At 43.6% G+C, this 15,250-nt stretch overlaps 1 protein-coding gene across 1 annotated transcript in view; it reads right to left on the bottom strand.

Moving 5' to 3' along the window:
- Positions 1–752: 752 nt before the first annotated feature.
- The window catches only part of LOC145424441 (ribonuclease inhibitor-like), a 92,151-nt gene continuing 77,653 nt past the window's right edge, over positions 753–15,250 (bottom strand). The window contains exons 3-4 of the mRNA XM_080297778.1: positions 1,903–2,076; positions 753–1,227 (exon numbers count right to left, since the gene is read on the bottom strand). Of these exons, the coding sequence (XP_080153904.1) occupies positions 1,218–1,227; positions 1,903–2,076 (184 nt within the window). The 3' untranslated portion in view covers positions 753–1,217. The remainder of the gene's footprint in view (positions 1,228–1,902; positions 2,077–15,250) is intronic.

The raw sequence follows: 15,250 nt of genomic DNA, 5'->3' as shown, positions 1-15,250 counted from the left end.
GGACACTGTACCTTTGACCGAAGCTGCAAAGACAGCCAGCAGGGGTCTGGATGCATTCAGCACCACGTCCTTGTTGGGCAGACACCTTCAGTGACAGGACAGACAGTCCAAAGTAAGGAGACGTGGGACACAGTGAAGACACAGAAACAGAAACCAGAACTATAATCACAAAACAAACTCAGAAACATAAAGAGTGAATCAGCTGATTCAGTGTTTGTGACAAAAACATGGATCCTGGTTAATAACTTTTATTTGTTTGTTTCTGTATTATTTTGTGTATCGTTCTTATGAGCTGTTGTTTTGTCAGTGAAATATTATTTCATTGTTTTAAGCTTTTTGTTGACTTTGAAGTGCTTAAGTTGATATTTTTGAACATTTAATTTGTTCGATTATTGTCGAGTCGATAAAACTGTCAAACGCACAGCTGCTTCCAGCATGGCCGGAGGAGAGGTGGCCGAGCAGACGCACAACACACACAGCTCACAGGTTTGCATTTCTAGATATTGCAGATGTTGCAGAAATTGAGAGTAAAGAACTCAGAGATCCAGCGCTGTCTCCTGCCCCTTATTTATACACCACAACACAACGACAGGCGTAACTCACACAAACGGGTAACATGAGGCTCAGATGCTTTGGACGTGTTCACATATACTGGACACAGAATGATGAAGATGGAGCTGCAGGAAGGAGGAAAAGAGGAAAAACACAGAAAAGATTCACAGATGTGGTGAAAAAGGACACGACAGCTTCTGTTTGTTAGTTTGGTTTTTCTTTATTTGGTAAAGATTCAGAAATAAAGAGAAGATCACATGTTTGAATATTATATTAACGTTCTGTAATTACAACAAGTTGTAAAATCTTTCCAGAGTGAGACAGAGACTGTGCAGAGACTGTAGAAGGACAGAGCAGCAGCAGAGCAGTCCAGATACACTGATGATCCTCTGTCAGATCCAGAGGGACACACAGGGCTGATGCTGGACTCTACATTGTGTCTGACAGTGGAGCTGTTCTCAGAGCAGTTCACTCTGCAGCACTGACAGTCATCTGCACTTCATTCCTCTGTCAGTCACTGCTGGATGAAGCTCTCCTCTCCACCTCCCAGTAACATGGCCCAGTCAGAGCGTCTCTACACACAAGCTGCTGCTGCTTCAACCTCTCTGGATCATCAGGACACAGCTGCTCCTCTCTCAGCACACACACCGTCCTGTTTACCATCATCAGCTCCACCTGCAGAGAGAAGGAGGAAGAGCAGAGGAGATAAACGAGTGTTTCCAGAGACTCTTCATCAGCTGTCAGTCAGTGATGCAGCACATCCAGTATAAAGAGCAGCAGGGACGTCAGTGCTGGGACTGTACTAGGACTCATTGTTGCTTCACTTTTTCTAATCTTTGGATTTTTATTGAAGTTGCTGAAAATGTTTTTCCCTCCTAGTTTGAGTTTGGACTTTCATTCATTAGAAGAACCTTGGTGTGTCCACTCTGAGCTCTGTAGGAACCCCAACAACAAGCCCAACAATCCAGATGGACGGTTCCAGCTGTTAACTGGAGGAATTCCATCCAAACATCTGCTCTCACTAAATTCTTCCTCACCTACAGACTGTGTTCTTCACTGCTTTAAACTTGGAAATCAATGCAGTCATTGGTCTGCGTGCTGCTTTGTTCAGAGAGCTGATTGGCTGTTGACAGTGTTTGATCAGAGCGTGTCAGCCGTTACTATGGTGACCATAAAGGTGAGAAACAGGAAGTGTTTGTGTCCAATCCTGAAGCCTGTCACCGTTCTCCTCTCACAGCTTCACTGAGAAGCTGCAGCTTTACAGGAAACACTGGATCTTTGTTTTATACTGACTGTGTTTAGTACAATACTGCTGACAGCACCACCCACTCACTCCATCACTCTACTTACTCCAGAGTCTCCAGTCTGTAGTCTGGACTCTGCTGAAGATCAGACAGCTGCTTCACATCTGGATCCTTCAGGTTGTTTCCATACAGGTCCAGCTCTCTCAGATGGGAGGGGTTGGACTTCAGTGCTGCTGCCAGATAATCACAGCTGATCTTTGACAAACCACACCAGCTCAATCTGTATAAAGAATGAAAATGTAAGTTTATTAGACAAAGTGCTTGAAATCATTCAGTGTTTCATCATCTGTTCAGAGCTGAAGAAGGTTCAGAATGTAGAAGTTTAGAAAATGGAAACTCCAAACAGCTGAAGCCAACAGGAAGCAGCTTCAAACAGGAAACTGTGCAGAGTTTCAGACTATATGTCCTGATGCAGCCAGTTGGATTTTGGAGATTTGAATCTCTGTTCTGTGACTAAGTCCTTGAATCATTTCTTCCAGTTGGTCCAACAAGACAGACTAAGTATTGGACATGTGTTGTGGCTCCATCAGGGGAGCTTCTAAATGTGATGTGATGGCCCCTCTGGGTCTGTCAGGTCATAGCACTGAAGAGAGCTCAAACTGGGCACACAGTTGTTCCAGTCTGGACCAAAGACTCTATACTGGGACTGAGGGACTGCTTTGACTGCACCCACTGGGACTTTTGAAAGGCTCATGTTCTCACTTAGATCATCGATTTCTACTGACATTTCTTTCTGGGAAAAATGGGGATTACTTTGGAAACAGGAAGTATTTTCCCCAATAAGCAGCCCTGGATTAGTAAATCACTCCAACATGTTCTCAGGCAGAAGAAGCTGTCTTGTTATGAGGGAGAGAAGAAAAAGATTGAGGCACAGAAACCTGTTGAAAGAGAGATAAAGCAGCTAAAATCAGGTGTAAAAGTAAAGCAGAGGATGAGCTGAATAAAGGACACTCAAGGCTGGCTTGGAAAGGAATGAAGTCCATGGTGGGGATGCAGAACAAGGAGCAAAGATGAATGTGATGCTGAATCAGCAGAAGACTTGGACTCATTTGATTCCAGCTTTGATATCATTGATTTCAATGAAGAGCTTTGTGATTGTAGCAAAGGGCTGGTAGCTCTGAGAGTCCCACTGATGAGGTGTTTGTGTGGAAATCTCTTAGTGGGACCAAAGAGAGAAAAAGCCCTGGTCCTGATGCTGTGGGAGGGAAATGATTGAAGTGTGCTGTGAGGAAGTGACTGGGAGATTTTCACACATTTTCCAGTCCTCCTTGGAACAACAGGAAGTTCCCAGCATATGGAAACAAAGGTTAAGTGTCCTATGGCACTCAGTGATGATGGTGCTGTGGCCCCACCACCTCCACCTCTTTGTAAAGGAACTAACTGTAATCTGAAGCTTCAAATGGAACTAAGACTTCCTCCACTAGGTGGCAGTGTCTGATGAGAAAGTGTTAGTGGAGCTGGCCTGGAGTCAGAAACAGGAAGATGCAGGATTTGGGCTGAAATGGGCAAAAGTGGTTAGCACTAGTGCCTTAGAGCAAGAAGGTTGTAGGTTGAAGCTTGTTGGTCAGCTGGGCCTTTCTGTGGAGGTTGGATGTTCTCCCACAGTCCAATGAAATGCTGCTTAGGTTCATTGGTGCTTCTACATTGGCTGTAGGTGTGGATGTGAGGGAGTGCTTCTCTGTCGCTCTCTGTTGGCCCTGTGATGGACTGCTCACCTGTGCAGGTGGACCACGCCTCTTGCCCTATGACAGCTAGGGCACAGGCTGCAGCCCTGTGAGCCTAAGCTGAATAAACAGTTAGCAAAAATGATCCATAGATGGCCTGAAATCCCCCAGTTAGCAGTTTGGTAGATAGCTATGACATGCTAATCCCATCCAGCAGCTGTATTCTACCTGTAAGCTGATCCCTGCTGAGCCAAAGCACTTTTTCATATACAAATTACAACCTTTAATAGAAACCTATTGGTCAGCATCTTATTAGCCTGCTGTTAGCTTCATTCCACAGAAAACTGAGAGAAACTAACAGAGTTGATAAAGAATAAAGAGAAATGTGCTGATTTAAAGCCTTTGAAGTGCTTCAGATGATCTCTGTCCACTTCTGTCCACTCATTCATTCATGTAAGCTTTCTAATGCAGCTTTGATCTTCACAGTCTGCTTGATGAAACTCATTCTAACCCTGAATGTCAGAGTGTTCCTCCTTCTCTTTCCCATCATTCATGCTGGCAGTGGAGGAGATTTGGATGTTGGACTGTGTTTTGGATGATGTGTGTATGTTTGTGTTGGACTGCTGTCTGTAAAGCAAACGCACATTTTGCTTTGGATTTCAGTGTCAGACAGACTTTAAGGTGCAATGAAGAGTTTGAGAGTTTCACAGTGAATTTTCCAGTGGAGGATTTTTCTTCTTCTTTGAAGGTTTGAAATGTGAACATTGTTCTGCTGCAGTCAATGGACTAAACCAGAGAAGAAGAAAACAGACTTTACCATGAAGATCCTCAGTGTGGATCAGTATAATATCAGCCTGATGTCTGCAGTTTAGTGTCAGCACAACTTTCACATCATATTCATCTCAGCACAACTAAAACATGCTGACTGACCTCAGAGTTTCAAGTTTACATCCTGGACTCTCCAGGAAACCACACAGATGCTTCACTCCTGAATCCTGCAGGTTGTTTCCCCACAGGTCCAGCTCTCTCAGATGGGAGGGGTTGGACTTCAGTGCTGCTGCCAGATAATCACAGCTGATCTCTGACAAACCACAGCTCTGCAATCTGTATAAAGAATGAAAGATGTAAGTTTATTAGACAAAGTGCTTGAAATCATTCAGTGTTTCATCATCTGTTCAGAGCTGAAGAAGCTTCAGAATGTAGAAGTTTAGAAAATGGAAACTCCAAACAGCTGAAGCCAACAGGAAGCAGCTTCAAACAAACACAACAAGAGAAAAAACTCTGACTGTTTCACATTAAAGTCGTACATTTCTCATAAAAACAGGACAAAGACTTGAAAAAGTTGTGTTTTTCCTTCCAGGAACCACATGGCTTCACTTTTAAAGGTGAAGTGTGAAAGAAATGGACATATTTGAAGTCCAACACCTTTTTCCAGTCACATTATTAAAGCAGACAAACTGATGATGACATCTCTGTGGTCTGATTAATAGAAAAAATGTCTTTGAGACCTTTTGTAACTGACAAACTCTTCATCTGCTAACAACACTGAGTTGAATCTCCATGGCTGATAGTTGGAGCAGGCATCAGGAATACACATTGAAAAAACAAGAGGAGAAATCACCAGAGTCTTATAATCACATTCTGTAACTAAAGGGAGACGTTTTTCTATACAAATATATGTTTCATGGACATTAGAAAAAAAAGAGTATTGACGTGAAGCAGGATTATGAAATCTCCATACATCAGCCAGCCCATAATTATCAAGAAAGCTCTGAATGACGCATGCTGAGTTTGGACTAAGTGTACTTTTGTGTGAACTGTGGTCCATAGCAGATAATGAGCAGTTTAGGTCTCCCTCAAAGATGATATTGTGTGATGACATATTGGGGAGCCGCGCAAAGACATTAGTGAAAAATCTGTGGTCGTCCCAATTAGAGGCGTAGATATTTGCTAAGATCAAAGGAAAACCATAAACTATATTTTCTGCACTTAAAATCCTGTAATTTTCTCATAAATCGACAGTGCGCCTTATGGATGAATTCTGGTTGTGCTTACTGACCTCGAACCGATTTTATGTGCTACACGGCGCTCAGAAACCTTTCAAAAGATGTTTTGGTACGACTTTACTAAGCTACGAGGTCGCACCGCTTGATGGATTGTTGGAGCATTACAGCTACGAGGAGCCTCGCGGAGTGATACGTACTCTGCTTCAACGTAATATTACTGTATTGAGTGTGTATAAGGACCATAAATGGCACCTGTAAGAGACACGGTTACAAAGAGGGTTTCAAACTCCAGGCTGTCAGTCACGCAGTAGAACCTGGGAACAGAGCAGCTGCTTGTTATTATGCTCAGCGTCTGTTTACATTTTGACTGCACGATTGTGAGCTTTTTGTTATGCACAAAAACAACATTGTTTTCTTTTATTTATGGAGCATTATTATTTAATAAATGCTGATCATTTATTTCTGAGTAATTGTTTCATGTACATCTACGCTGTATGTTAATAAATGTGCCTGTGTGAGATTTGGGACACAGCTTTGACTAAGAACTCTCTTTTTGTTCGTACTTTCTGGCTTCAAAAATATCGAGATATATATCGTATATCGCCATCCAGCTAAAGAATATCGAGATATGAACTTTGGGTCATATCGCCCAGTCGTAATATTGCAATAGGTTGTCCGTTAAACTCAAGCGGGGCTTGGGCCCTGGCACGGCGTAGCCACACAATCCTGGTAGTAGTGACGCTCGGCTATGACGGCGTGCGGGTTACCAGCTGGCTTTCTCAGGATAGGGCTCCTGTGTGAGCGGTCGACAATAACGTCTTTATCCATACCCAGCACTTCACGTAGTAGCACGGATACGGCCGTGGAGGAGCTCGAGTCCAGGCCCTCTGGGATCCCTATGATGTGGATGTTAGCTCTTCGCTTCCTGCCTTCATCACATTTATCCTTCAGGTCAGACAGCTCCTCCTTCATACTCTCTACTGTAGACTGCAGGGTGGTCACCTCATCGCTCCACATTGACAGCCCATCCTCAGCTTCTTTCACTCTAACCTTTACTCCATCAACTTTGCCGCACGTCGCCGCCATGCTGTTAGCGATCTCATTTCTCAGTCCTTGCACGTCAGCCCTTATATTGTCAAAATCTTCTTTCAATGCATTTCTGACTTCTTCTTTTAACAGCGTACTAATGTCCTCTTTAATGGATTGAAGAAGCTCCAGTTTTAGAGCAGTAGGATCCACATCACGCGCGTCTGTTGAGTCTGCTCTTCAGCGGCCGTAGAGCTGGACGCTGCCCTTTGGCCATCATCGATACTCTCGCCCGAGATCGCACCGGGGCTAAAATATTCACCTGCTCAGCTGTTTTTGATCAGTTTGAGCCTGTGTGGTTTGATCAGGTGGAGGAACGATGTGATGCTATAAAGACATCATCTTGTCCAAATGATGTTGTTCCAACACGTGTTTAAAAAGATTTTAAAGGTTGTCGGTTCCGACATCTTAGCGATTTTTAACAGCAGTCTTAGTTCAGGTGTTGTACAGCCTGTTTTAAACATGCTGTTGTACAGCCTGTACTAAAAACCTGATCTGGATCCTCTGTGCGCTCAAATTTCAGGCCTATTTCAAAGCTTCCCTTCCTGTCGAAGATTTTGTAAAAGATTATATTTGTTCAGCTGCAATCTGTTGTAAAGGTTTCAGTCTGGTTTTAAAGCTCTTCACAGCACTGAAACTGCACTTTGAAAAGTTCTTAATGATCTTTTATCAGCCACTGATCAGGAGACTCCGCTGTGCTTTTGGATCTGACCGCTGCCTTGACCACAGCATCTTGACCTCACCATTGGAGCATGGCGGCATCAAGGGCGCTCTATTAGACTGGTTCAGCTCTTTTATTAAATCGCATTATTACATTTGGGGCTTATATTTGACGGCAATTTGAAAAACAGCTGAGCTCAGTTGTACAGCGGTCTTTCTTCAAACTGAGGCTTTTATCTAAGGTGAGATCATTTATATCTTTTAAAAACCTTGAACGGGCGATCCACGTTTTCATGACGTCCCAGCTGGATTATTGTAACTCCTTATATGTTGGAGTTAGTGGGACCTGCCTGGCAAGACTGCAGCTGGTCCAGAAAGCTGCAGCTCGTCTTCTGACACAAGCTCAAAGACATTTATCGTCCCAACAACCACATATACGCTGGTCCCTCGCTGTAACACAGTTCACCTTTGGCGGCCTCGCTGTTTCGCTGATCTTTTTTGTGCAATTTTGCATGCTTTTGTTTTTTACAGCGCGTTGTGTTCTGCGTCCTGATTGGCTGTAGACCATTGTCAGCCAATCTCGTGCCGTGTCTCCTGTACAGTACAGAATGTGTTCAAATTTACAGCAGTGTGACTCTGCAGTGCTGCACTGTATGTTTGTACGTTTTGTCCCAACAAACAACAATGATGACGAGACGTTTTGCACCTGTGGTAGCAGCCAAAGGCAGAGGAAGATGCTGACCATCATAGTTTCAACAAGGAGGCAAAAAGGTTGTAACTGTCCACAACAAGAACATCGTAAGGATGGAGTCAGCTTTGGCTTTGTGGCTCAGTGACCGCAGGAAAAAGAACATCGTGCTGGACACCAACATTATCTGCAGAAAAACTCAAAAGCTTTATGAAACTTTACCTGACAGCGAGGAGCCCAGGCCATGGACGAGTGCTCCTCACACAGAAGCTCATTTAATGCCAGCAAAGGCTGATTTGACACGTTCCAGAAACACTTTGCTTTCACTCTTTAATAATGAACTTTTTTTTCTATGAAGGTTTGAACTTTGTTTAAACAAGAGAGAAAAGTGTGAAAATGTTCATGCCTGTCTGAGAAAAGTGTAGAAAGTGTGCAGTGAGGGTTTAACTGCCTTAAAACTTCTATAATACTTGTAAAACATAAAGCTGCTACTTCATTCTGAGACTTATTTTTAGAACGTAACTCGATAAACGAGCGACCGCAGTACTGTATTGTGTTTATTTTGAAAAGTCTCAACAGGATCTTCAGATTTATTTTGAAAGCTTTATCTGGAAAACACAAACACATAAGCAGGAAACAAAGAGCGTGATATGAAACGATAGACGTTTTCATATGGTCATCATATATACATCGTTCTATCGAACAGCCCCAGCTCCTGCTGTCAGTCTCTGTAAATCTGCTCTGAAAACACATTTGTATTCACTGGCTTTTAATACAGCATGAGAGTTATTTGATATTTGATGTGTGATATTAATATTAGGAGTTATTTTAATAGTTATTTTGGATTCTTGTACAGCACTGTGGTCAACGCTGCTGCTGTAATTAATGTGCTAGAAACACATAAACAATCTGCAGTTAAACATCCAAAACTAAAGATGTGATCGCTGCCTTTAGAAAATGTGCTGATGCACAAGATATCAGCTCCATTAAGGTGGAATGTGGCCGTGTTAGAAACATGTTGGAAGAAGTTTGAAGCTGAAACTGTGAAGCTGAGAGTGAAAGAGCTCCAGCGTCTGTCACAGGAAACTTTCTTATTTCCACACTGATGAAAGCATCAAGCTTTGATTTCCTGCTGCTTTTATTGAGTCACACTGTGAAACTGAGCCACAGCTGAACCAGCATCCCTGTACAGCAGACACTTACAGCGCTTGGCTGCTTCCATTGGACCCTCTGCACAGAGCTTCAGGTTCCTCTTCTGGTCCCAAAGTGCAGAACAACAAGGTTTCAAACAGCTTCGTTCCAGCAGCATCAGCCACAGACATGCAGAGAGAATCCTTTGGTTGTGTTGTGTGTTTGCATATCTGCTGTCTGTGTTGCTTTGTGAGGATGGATCATCTCCTGCAGCTCCAGATAAACAAGCTGGACCTGAACCTGGTAGCTTCACTTAGAAGACACTTGTGACGGGAACGTGTGAGAAGTTTTGTGCAGACAAGTTTGGATTTAGAGTGTGGGACGAGCTCTCCACAGTCTTTGTGGAGATCCACATTCTGCATACTGCCTGTGAGAAGCTGCAGACATTTGTCCTCCAAATCCACTGAGCAGCTGCTCGTGGTGGTATTAGCTTCATGTGTGCGTGTTAGCATGAAGCCTCGGTCACACTCTGCTGTGGACACGGTCACGGACAGCTGGACGCCTGATGGACGAGTCGTCCTTCCTGTTAAACTTCTTTGAGCATGAGAAGAGCATGAGAAGCTCAGTGGACACTGTTCAGGGTTTTAACTCTCGTTTTCACTTCAGCTTCACCAACAACAGCACAAGCAGAGCAGCCCACTGCCTGCATGGCTGGGACAGCGCCCCCTGGTGACTGTAAACCACTACAACATGTAGACGGCCGTCTGCAGGCTGGATGTAGCACCACCGCAGAGACGTGCTGCAGCTCTGTTTAGTTACCCAGCTGACAGCAGAGGCTGTAGTTTACTGTTACCAACATGGAAAACTGAAGCTTCACCAGCTGGAGCTACAGAGCTGGAGAACAAAGGAGACTGAGAGGCCAGAATGATGTGGGAGGAAACATCAAGAGCCTGTTTGAAAGGAGACACATGTGGATGCTGTGCCAGTCTGTGGTCTGTCAGAAGTCAGCTGAGTCACACTGCAAGAAGCTGCAGAATCTCAGAGGAGGAGATTTGGAAGTGTTTGTGGGACAAACTGGACTCAAAGAAAGAAGATGTTTGTGAAGTCTTTGGTGGAGGTGAGCAGTGTGAAGCAGAACACATGCAGATGAATCAGGAGGGAACAAACTGAGTGGGCGGAGCTGCCTGAGCCCCACCCACACAGACACAGCTCCTCTCTGGAGCTAAACTTCTGCTTCATCTCCGCCTCTTTTCTTCATCCTCCACCTCTCTTTTCTCTTCTTCAGTGTTCTGCAGCCACGGAGCCTCACAGCCATTAGCACGCCCATACCTGAGCAGCTAGCATTACCCAGCATGCCGTGCAGCAGTGTCAGTTTGTAAATGTGCAAGAATTCCTGCTCCAAACTGTTTCACAGATTGCTGTGTGCCGTGACCTTTGACCTGCTAAAGACAGTCAGCTGTGGATTATTCATTGTTGTGTCTGATACTTAGAACTGTGAGGAAGAAGCTACACAGTTAATCAGGGTCCCCTCTCTCTGAATCAGGAAAGGTGGGCAGGCCGCGTGTGGGCCGCGGGCCATACGTTGAGCATCACTGTTTGAAATGTGAACATTGTTCTGCTGCAGTCAATGGACTAAACCAGAGAAGAAGAAAACAGACTTTACCATGAAGATCCTCAGTGTGGATCAGTATAATATCAGCCTGATGTCTGCAGTTTAGTGTCAGCACAACTTTCACATCATATTCATCTCAGCACAACTAAAACATGCTGACTGACCTCAGAGTTTCAAGTTTACATCCTGGACTCTCCAGGAAACCACACAGATGCTTCACTCCTGGATCCTGCAGCTTATTGTTGGAGCTCAGGTCCAGCTCTCTCAGATGGGAGGGGTTGGACTTCAGCACTGCTTCCAGATAATCACAGCTGATCTCTGACAAACCACAGCTCTTCAATCTGTATAAAGAATGAAAGATGTAAGTTTATTAGACAAAGAGCTTGAAATCATTCAGTGTTTCATCATCTGTTCAGAGCTGAAGAAGGTTCAGAATGTAGAAGTTTAGAAAATGGAAACTCCAAACAGCTGAAGCCAACAGGAAGCAGCTTCAAACAAACACAACAAGAGAAAAAACTCTGAATGTTTCACATTAAAGTCGAACATTTCTAACAAGAGTGTTTTAAAGACAGCGTCACTGATGATCATCTTCTGCCCAGTAAAACTTTGGTTTTCCTCATGTGAGTGTTAATGATGCACAAAGACTGTGAGTACAAAGAGGGAGCGAGGAGGATGACAGAGAGATGGTACAGGAGCATCAAGAACCCGGCGAGGAAATGAGCAGAAGGACTTTGGAGCCTGTTGGATTGAAGCTTTCACAGAGACGTGTTTGACTGGACACCACCAGGACAGACTTTTAATCCCAGGATTTGGATGAGCTTTCTGTCTTTATGTTCACAAATGATGCTGTAACTCTGGGACTATCCTGGAACTGTCAGCAGTGTGGTTACGTCCTTTTGACCTGAGTTTCCACAGCTCTTATAACAGCAGTGTACATTCAGACTGAGACACGCTTGAGTCTGTATGGACCTGTTTCTGTAGCTGCCACCATCATACTACATGTTTGTACATCAGCTTATCAAATCCTGTCTGCTGTCTTCATTTATTACTCTTCACCTGCTTCACTGTCACTGTGTGGGCGGAGCTGCCTGAGCCCCACCCACACAGACACAGCTCCTCTCTAGAGTTAAACTTCTGCTTCATCTCCGCCTCTTTTCTTCATCCTCCACCTCTCTTTTCTCTTCTTCAGTGTTCTGCAGCCACAGAGTCTCACAGCCATTAGCACGCCCATACCTGAGCAGCTAGCATTACCCAGCATGCCGTGCAGCAGTGTCAGTTTGTAAATGTGCAAGAATTCCTGCTCCAAACTGTTTCCCAGAGTGCTGTGTGCCGTGACCTTTGACCTGCTAAAGACAGTCAGCTGTGGATTAGTCATTGTTGTGTCTGATACTTAGAACTGTGAGGAAGAAGCTACACAGTTAATCAGGGTCCCCTCTCTCTGAATCAGGAAAGGTGGGCAGGCCGCGTGTGGGCCGCGGGCCATACGTTGAGTATCACTGTTTGAAATGTGAACATAGTTCTGCTGCAGTCAATGGACTAAACCAGAGAAGAAGAAAACAGACTTTACCATGAAGATCCTCAGTGTGGATCAGTATAATATCAGCCTGATGTCTGCAGTTTAGTGTCAGCACAACTTTCACATCATATTCATCTCAGCACAACTAAAACATGCTGACTGACCTCAGAGTTTCAAATCGACATCGTGGATTCTCCAGGAAATCACACAGATGCTTCACTCCTGTATCCTTCAGGTTGCTGTAGGTTCCACTCAGGTCCACCTCTGTGGGATACGAGGGGTTGGACTTCAGTGCTGCTGCCAGATAATCAAGGCCAATATCTGACAAATAACAGCTCTTCAATCTGTATAAAGAATGAAAGATGTAAGTTTATTAGACAAAGTGCTTGAAATCATTCAGTGTTTCATCATCTGTTCAGAGCTGAAGAAGGTTCAGAATGTAGAAGTTTAGAAAATGGAAACTCCAAACAGCTGAAGCCAACAGGAAGCAGCTTCAAACAAACACAACAAGAGAAAAAACTCTGAATGTTTCACATTAAAGTCGAACATTTCTCATAAAAACAGGACAAAGACTTGAAAAAGTCGTGTTTTTCCTTCCAGGAACCACATGGCTTCACTTTTAAAGGTGAAGTGTGACAGAAATGGACATATTTGAAGTCCAACACCTTTTTCCAGTCACATTATTAAAGCAGACAAACTACAAGCTCATTTTCATTCCAACAAGTCATCTTCTGACCTGGACTAACAACACTGGTCTCTATGTGCAGCTGGCTGTGAGACCAGTGCTCAGGGAGCGTCTACAAAGTGCAACACTGAAAGAACATCACACACTCATTTGCTTCCAGCACTTTCACGCAAACATCTACTGTCATTATTGTCACCAAACTCTGTGGATCCTTTATTGCAAATTCAAATGGGATCAAATGGTCAGACAAAAGAGGGTTATGAGGAAATATGATGAAATGTTGTGTATTAGCAGCAACTTATTGAATCATTTTCCTCAGAAACCAAACAAAATGATTGACAAACATGTTTTTACAAACTCAGTGTTGGACTTGGATCAGCAGGATAAGCTGATGTTTAAAGGCATTTGAGTCTCGCTGTATGAGAGTCCAGTTCTTACTCAATATTTATGGATGATGTTCTTTCAGTGTTGCACTTTGTAGACGCTCCCTGAGCCTCACAGCCAGCTGCACATGGACCAGCTGACATTACCCAGCATTAGAGGCGGCTGTAAAAAATTCATGTTCCCATTTAAATGGTTTTAATTTGAATAAAACGATGTTGATTCATTCAATCCTGAATCGATGTTTAATATAAATGTATTTTGCCAGAATCTCAGGTTAAAGCTCACAAACTATTTCAACAAGCAGCAAACAGCTAAAACAGTAAATGAGAGCAGCTAAACACACAAAGATGGAAACACAGAGCGTGGATCGTTCACTCGACGGCACGTACACGGACACGCCGTCGGGGCTGAAAGTGGACAGCTCACAGATCCTGAAGCTGCAGGTTTCATCTGTCTCCAACCAAAACTGAGTGAAGCAGCAGCAAAAGAAGATCCAAACTCTGCTTCACGTTTGATCAATATGCTCATGAATTCTCTCTGACTTTGGCTGTTCCTGCCTGCACAGCTCTCTCTCTCTCAGTGTACTCCAAGAACAGCTTCAAACATCTGTTTCTGCATCATTCACTGTTTATTAGCCACCAGTCTGCTGTTGTGTTCAGTGCTGTCGGCCTCTGACAGTAAAGCCTCATTTCTGCTGTTCCATGGAAACTTTTTAAAATGATGACAGATTACAAACTCTCAGCTGTGTCTGTAATCAAACCTCTGTAACTTTGCTTCACTTCAGCAGCATCAGCTCATGTTCACATGTTGCTTCATGGTTTGCTTCAGTTTTTGATCGACTGCAGAATATTTTGAAGGTTATCTGCTATAAAAAGCCAGAAGAGGAAAATCTGCTTCATGTGTTTCTGTTTGATCCTCAGTGACTTTGACACAAAGGCCTCTGCTGTGATGATCACACCTCTGATCAAGTCTCACAGTGTCACAACTGATAAATGATCAGAGTTAGAATATTTCTGACTGTCTGCTGTGTGCCGTGACCTTTGACCTGCTAAAGACAGTCAGCTGTGGATTATTCATTGTTGTGTCTGATACTTAGAACTGTGAGGAAGAAGCTACACAGTTAATCAGGGTCCCCTCTCTCTGAATCAGGAAAGGTGGGCAGGCCGCGTGTGGGCCGCGGGCCATACGTTGAGTATCACTGTTTGAAATGTGAACATTGTTCTGCTGCAGTCAATGGACTAAACCAGAGAAGAAGAAAACAGACTTTACCATGAAGATCCTCAGTGTGGATCAGTATAATATCAGCCTGATGTCTGCAGTTTAGTGTCAGCACAACTTTCACATCATATTCATCTCAGCACAACTAAAACATGCTGACTGACCTCAGAGTTTCAAGTTTACATCCTGGACTCTCCAGGAAACCACACAGATGCTTCACTCCTGGATCCTGCAGGTTGTTCTTAGTTGAAGAAGAGGAGGAGTCATTACTCAGGTCCAGCTCTCTCAGATGGGAGGGGTTGGACTTCAGTGCTGCTGCCAGATAATCACAGCTGATATCTGACAAACCACAGTTCTTCAATCTGTATAAAGAATGAAAGATGTAAGTTTATTAGACAAAGTGCTTGAAATCATTCAGTGTTTCATCATCTGTTCAGAGCTGAAGAAGGTTCAGAATGTAGAAGTTTAGAAAATGGAAACTCCAAACAGCTGAAGCCAACAGGAAGCAGCTTCAAACAAACACAACAAGAGAAAAAACTCTGAATGTTTCACATTAAAGTCGTACATTTCTCATAAAAACAGGACAAAGACTTGAAAAAGTCGTGTTTTTCCTTCCAGGAACCACATGGCTTCACTTTTAAAGGTGAAGTGTGACAGAAATGGACATATTTGAAGTCCAACACCTTTTTCCAGTCACATTATTAAAGCAGACAAACTACAAGCTCATTTTCATTCCAACAAGTC

The sequence above is a fragment of the Astatotilapia calliptera genome, chromosome 23 (genome assembly GCF_964374335.1).
Source record: "Astatotilapia calliptera chromosome 23, fAstCal68.1, whole genome shotgun sequence".
Taxonomy (NCBI): Eukaryota; Metazoa; Chordata; class Actinopteri; order Cichliformes; family Cichlidae; genus Astatotilapia; species Astatotilapia calliptera.
This window is presented reverse-complemented; position numbering and strand designations above follow the sequence as displayed.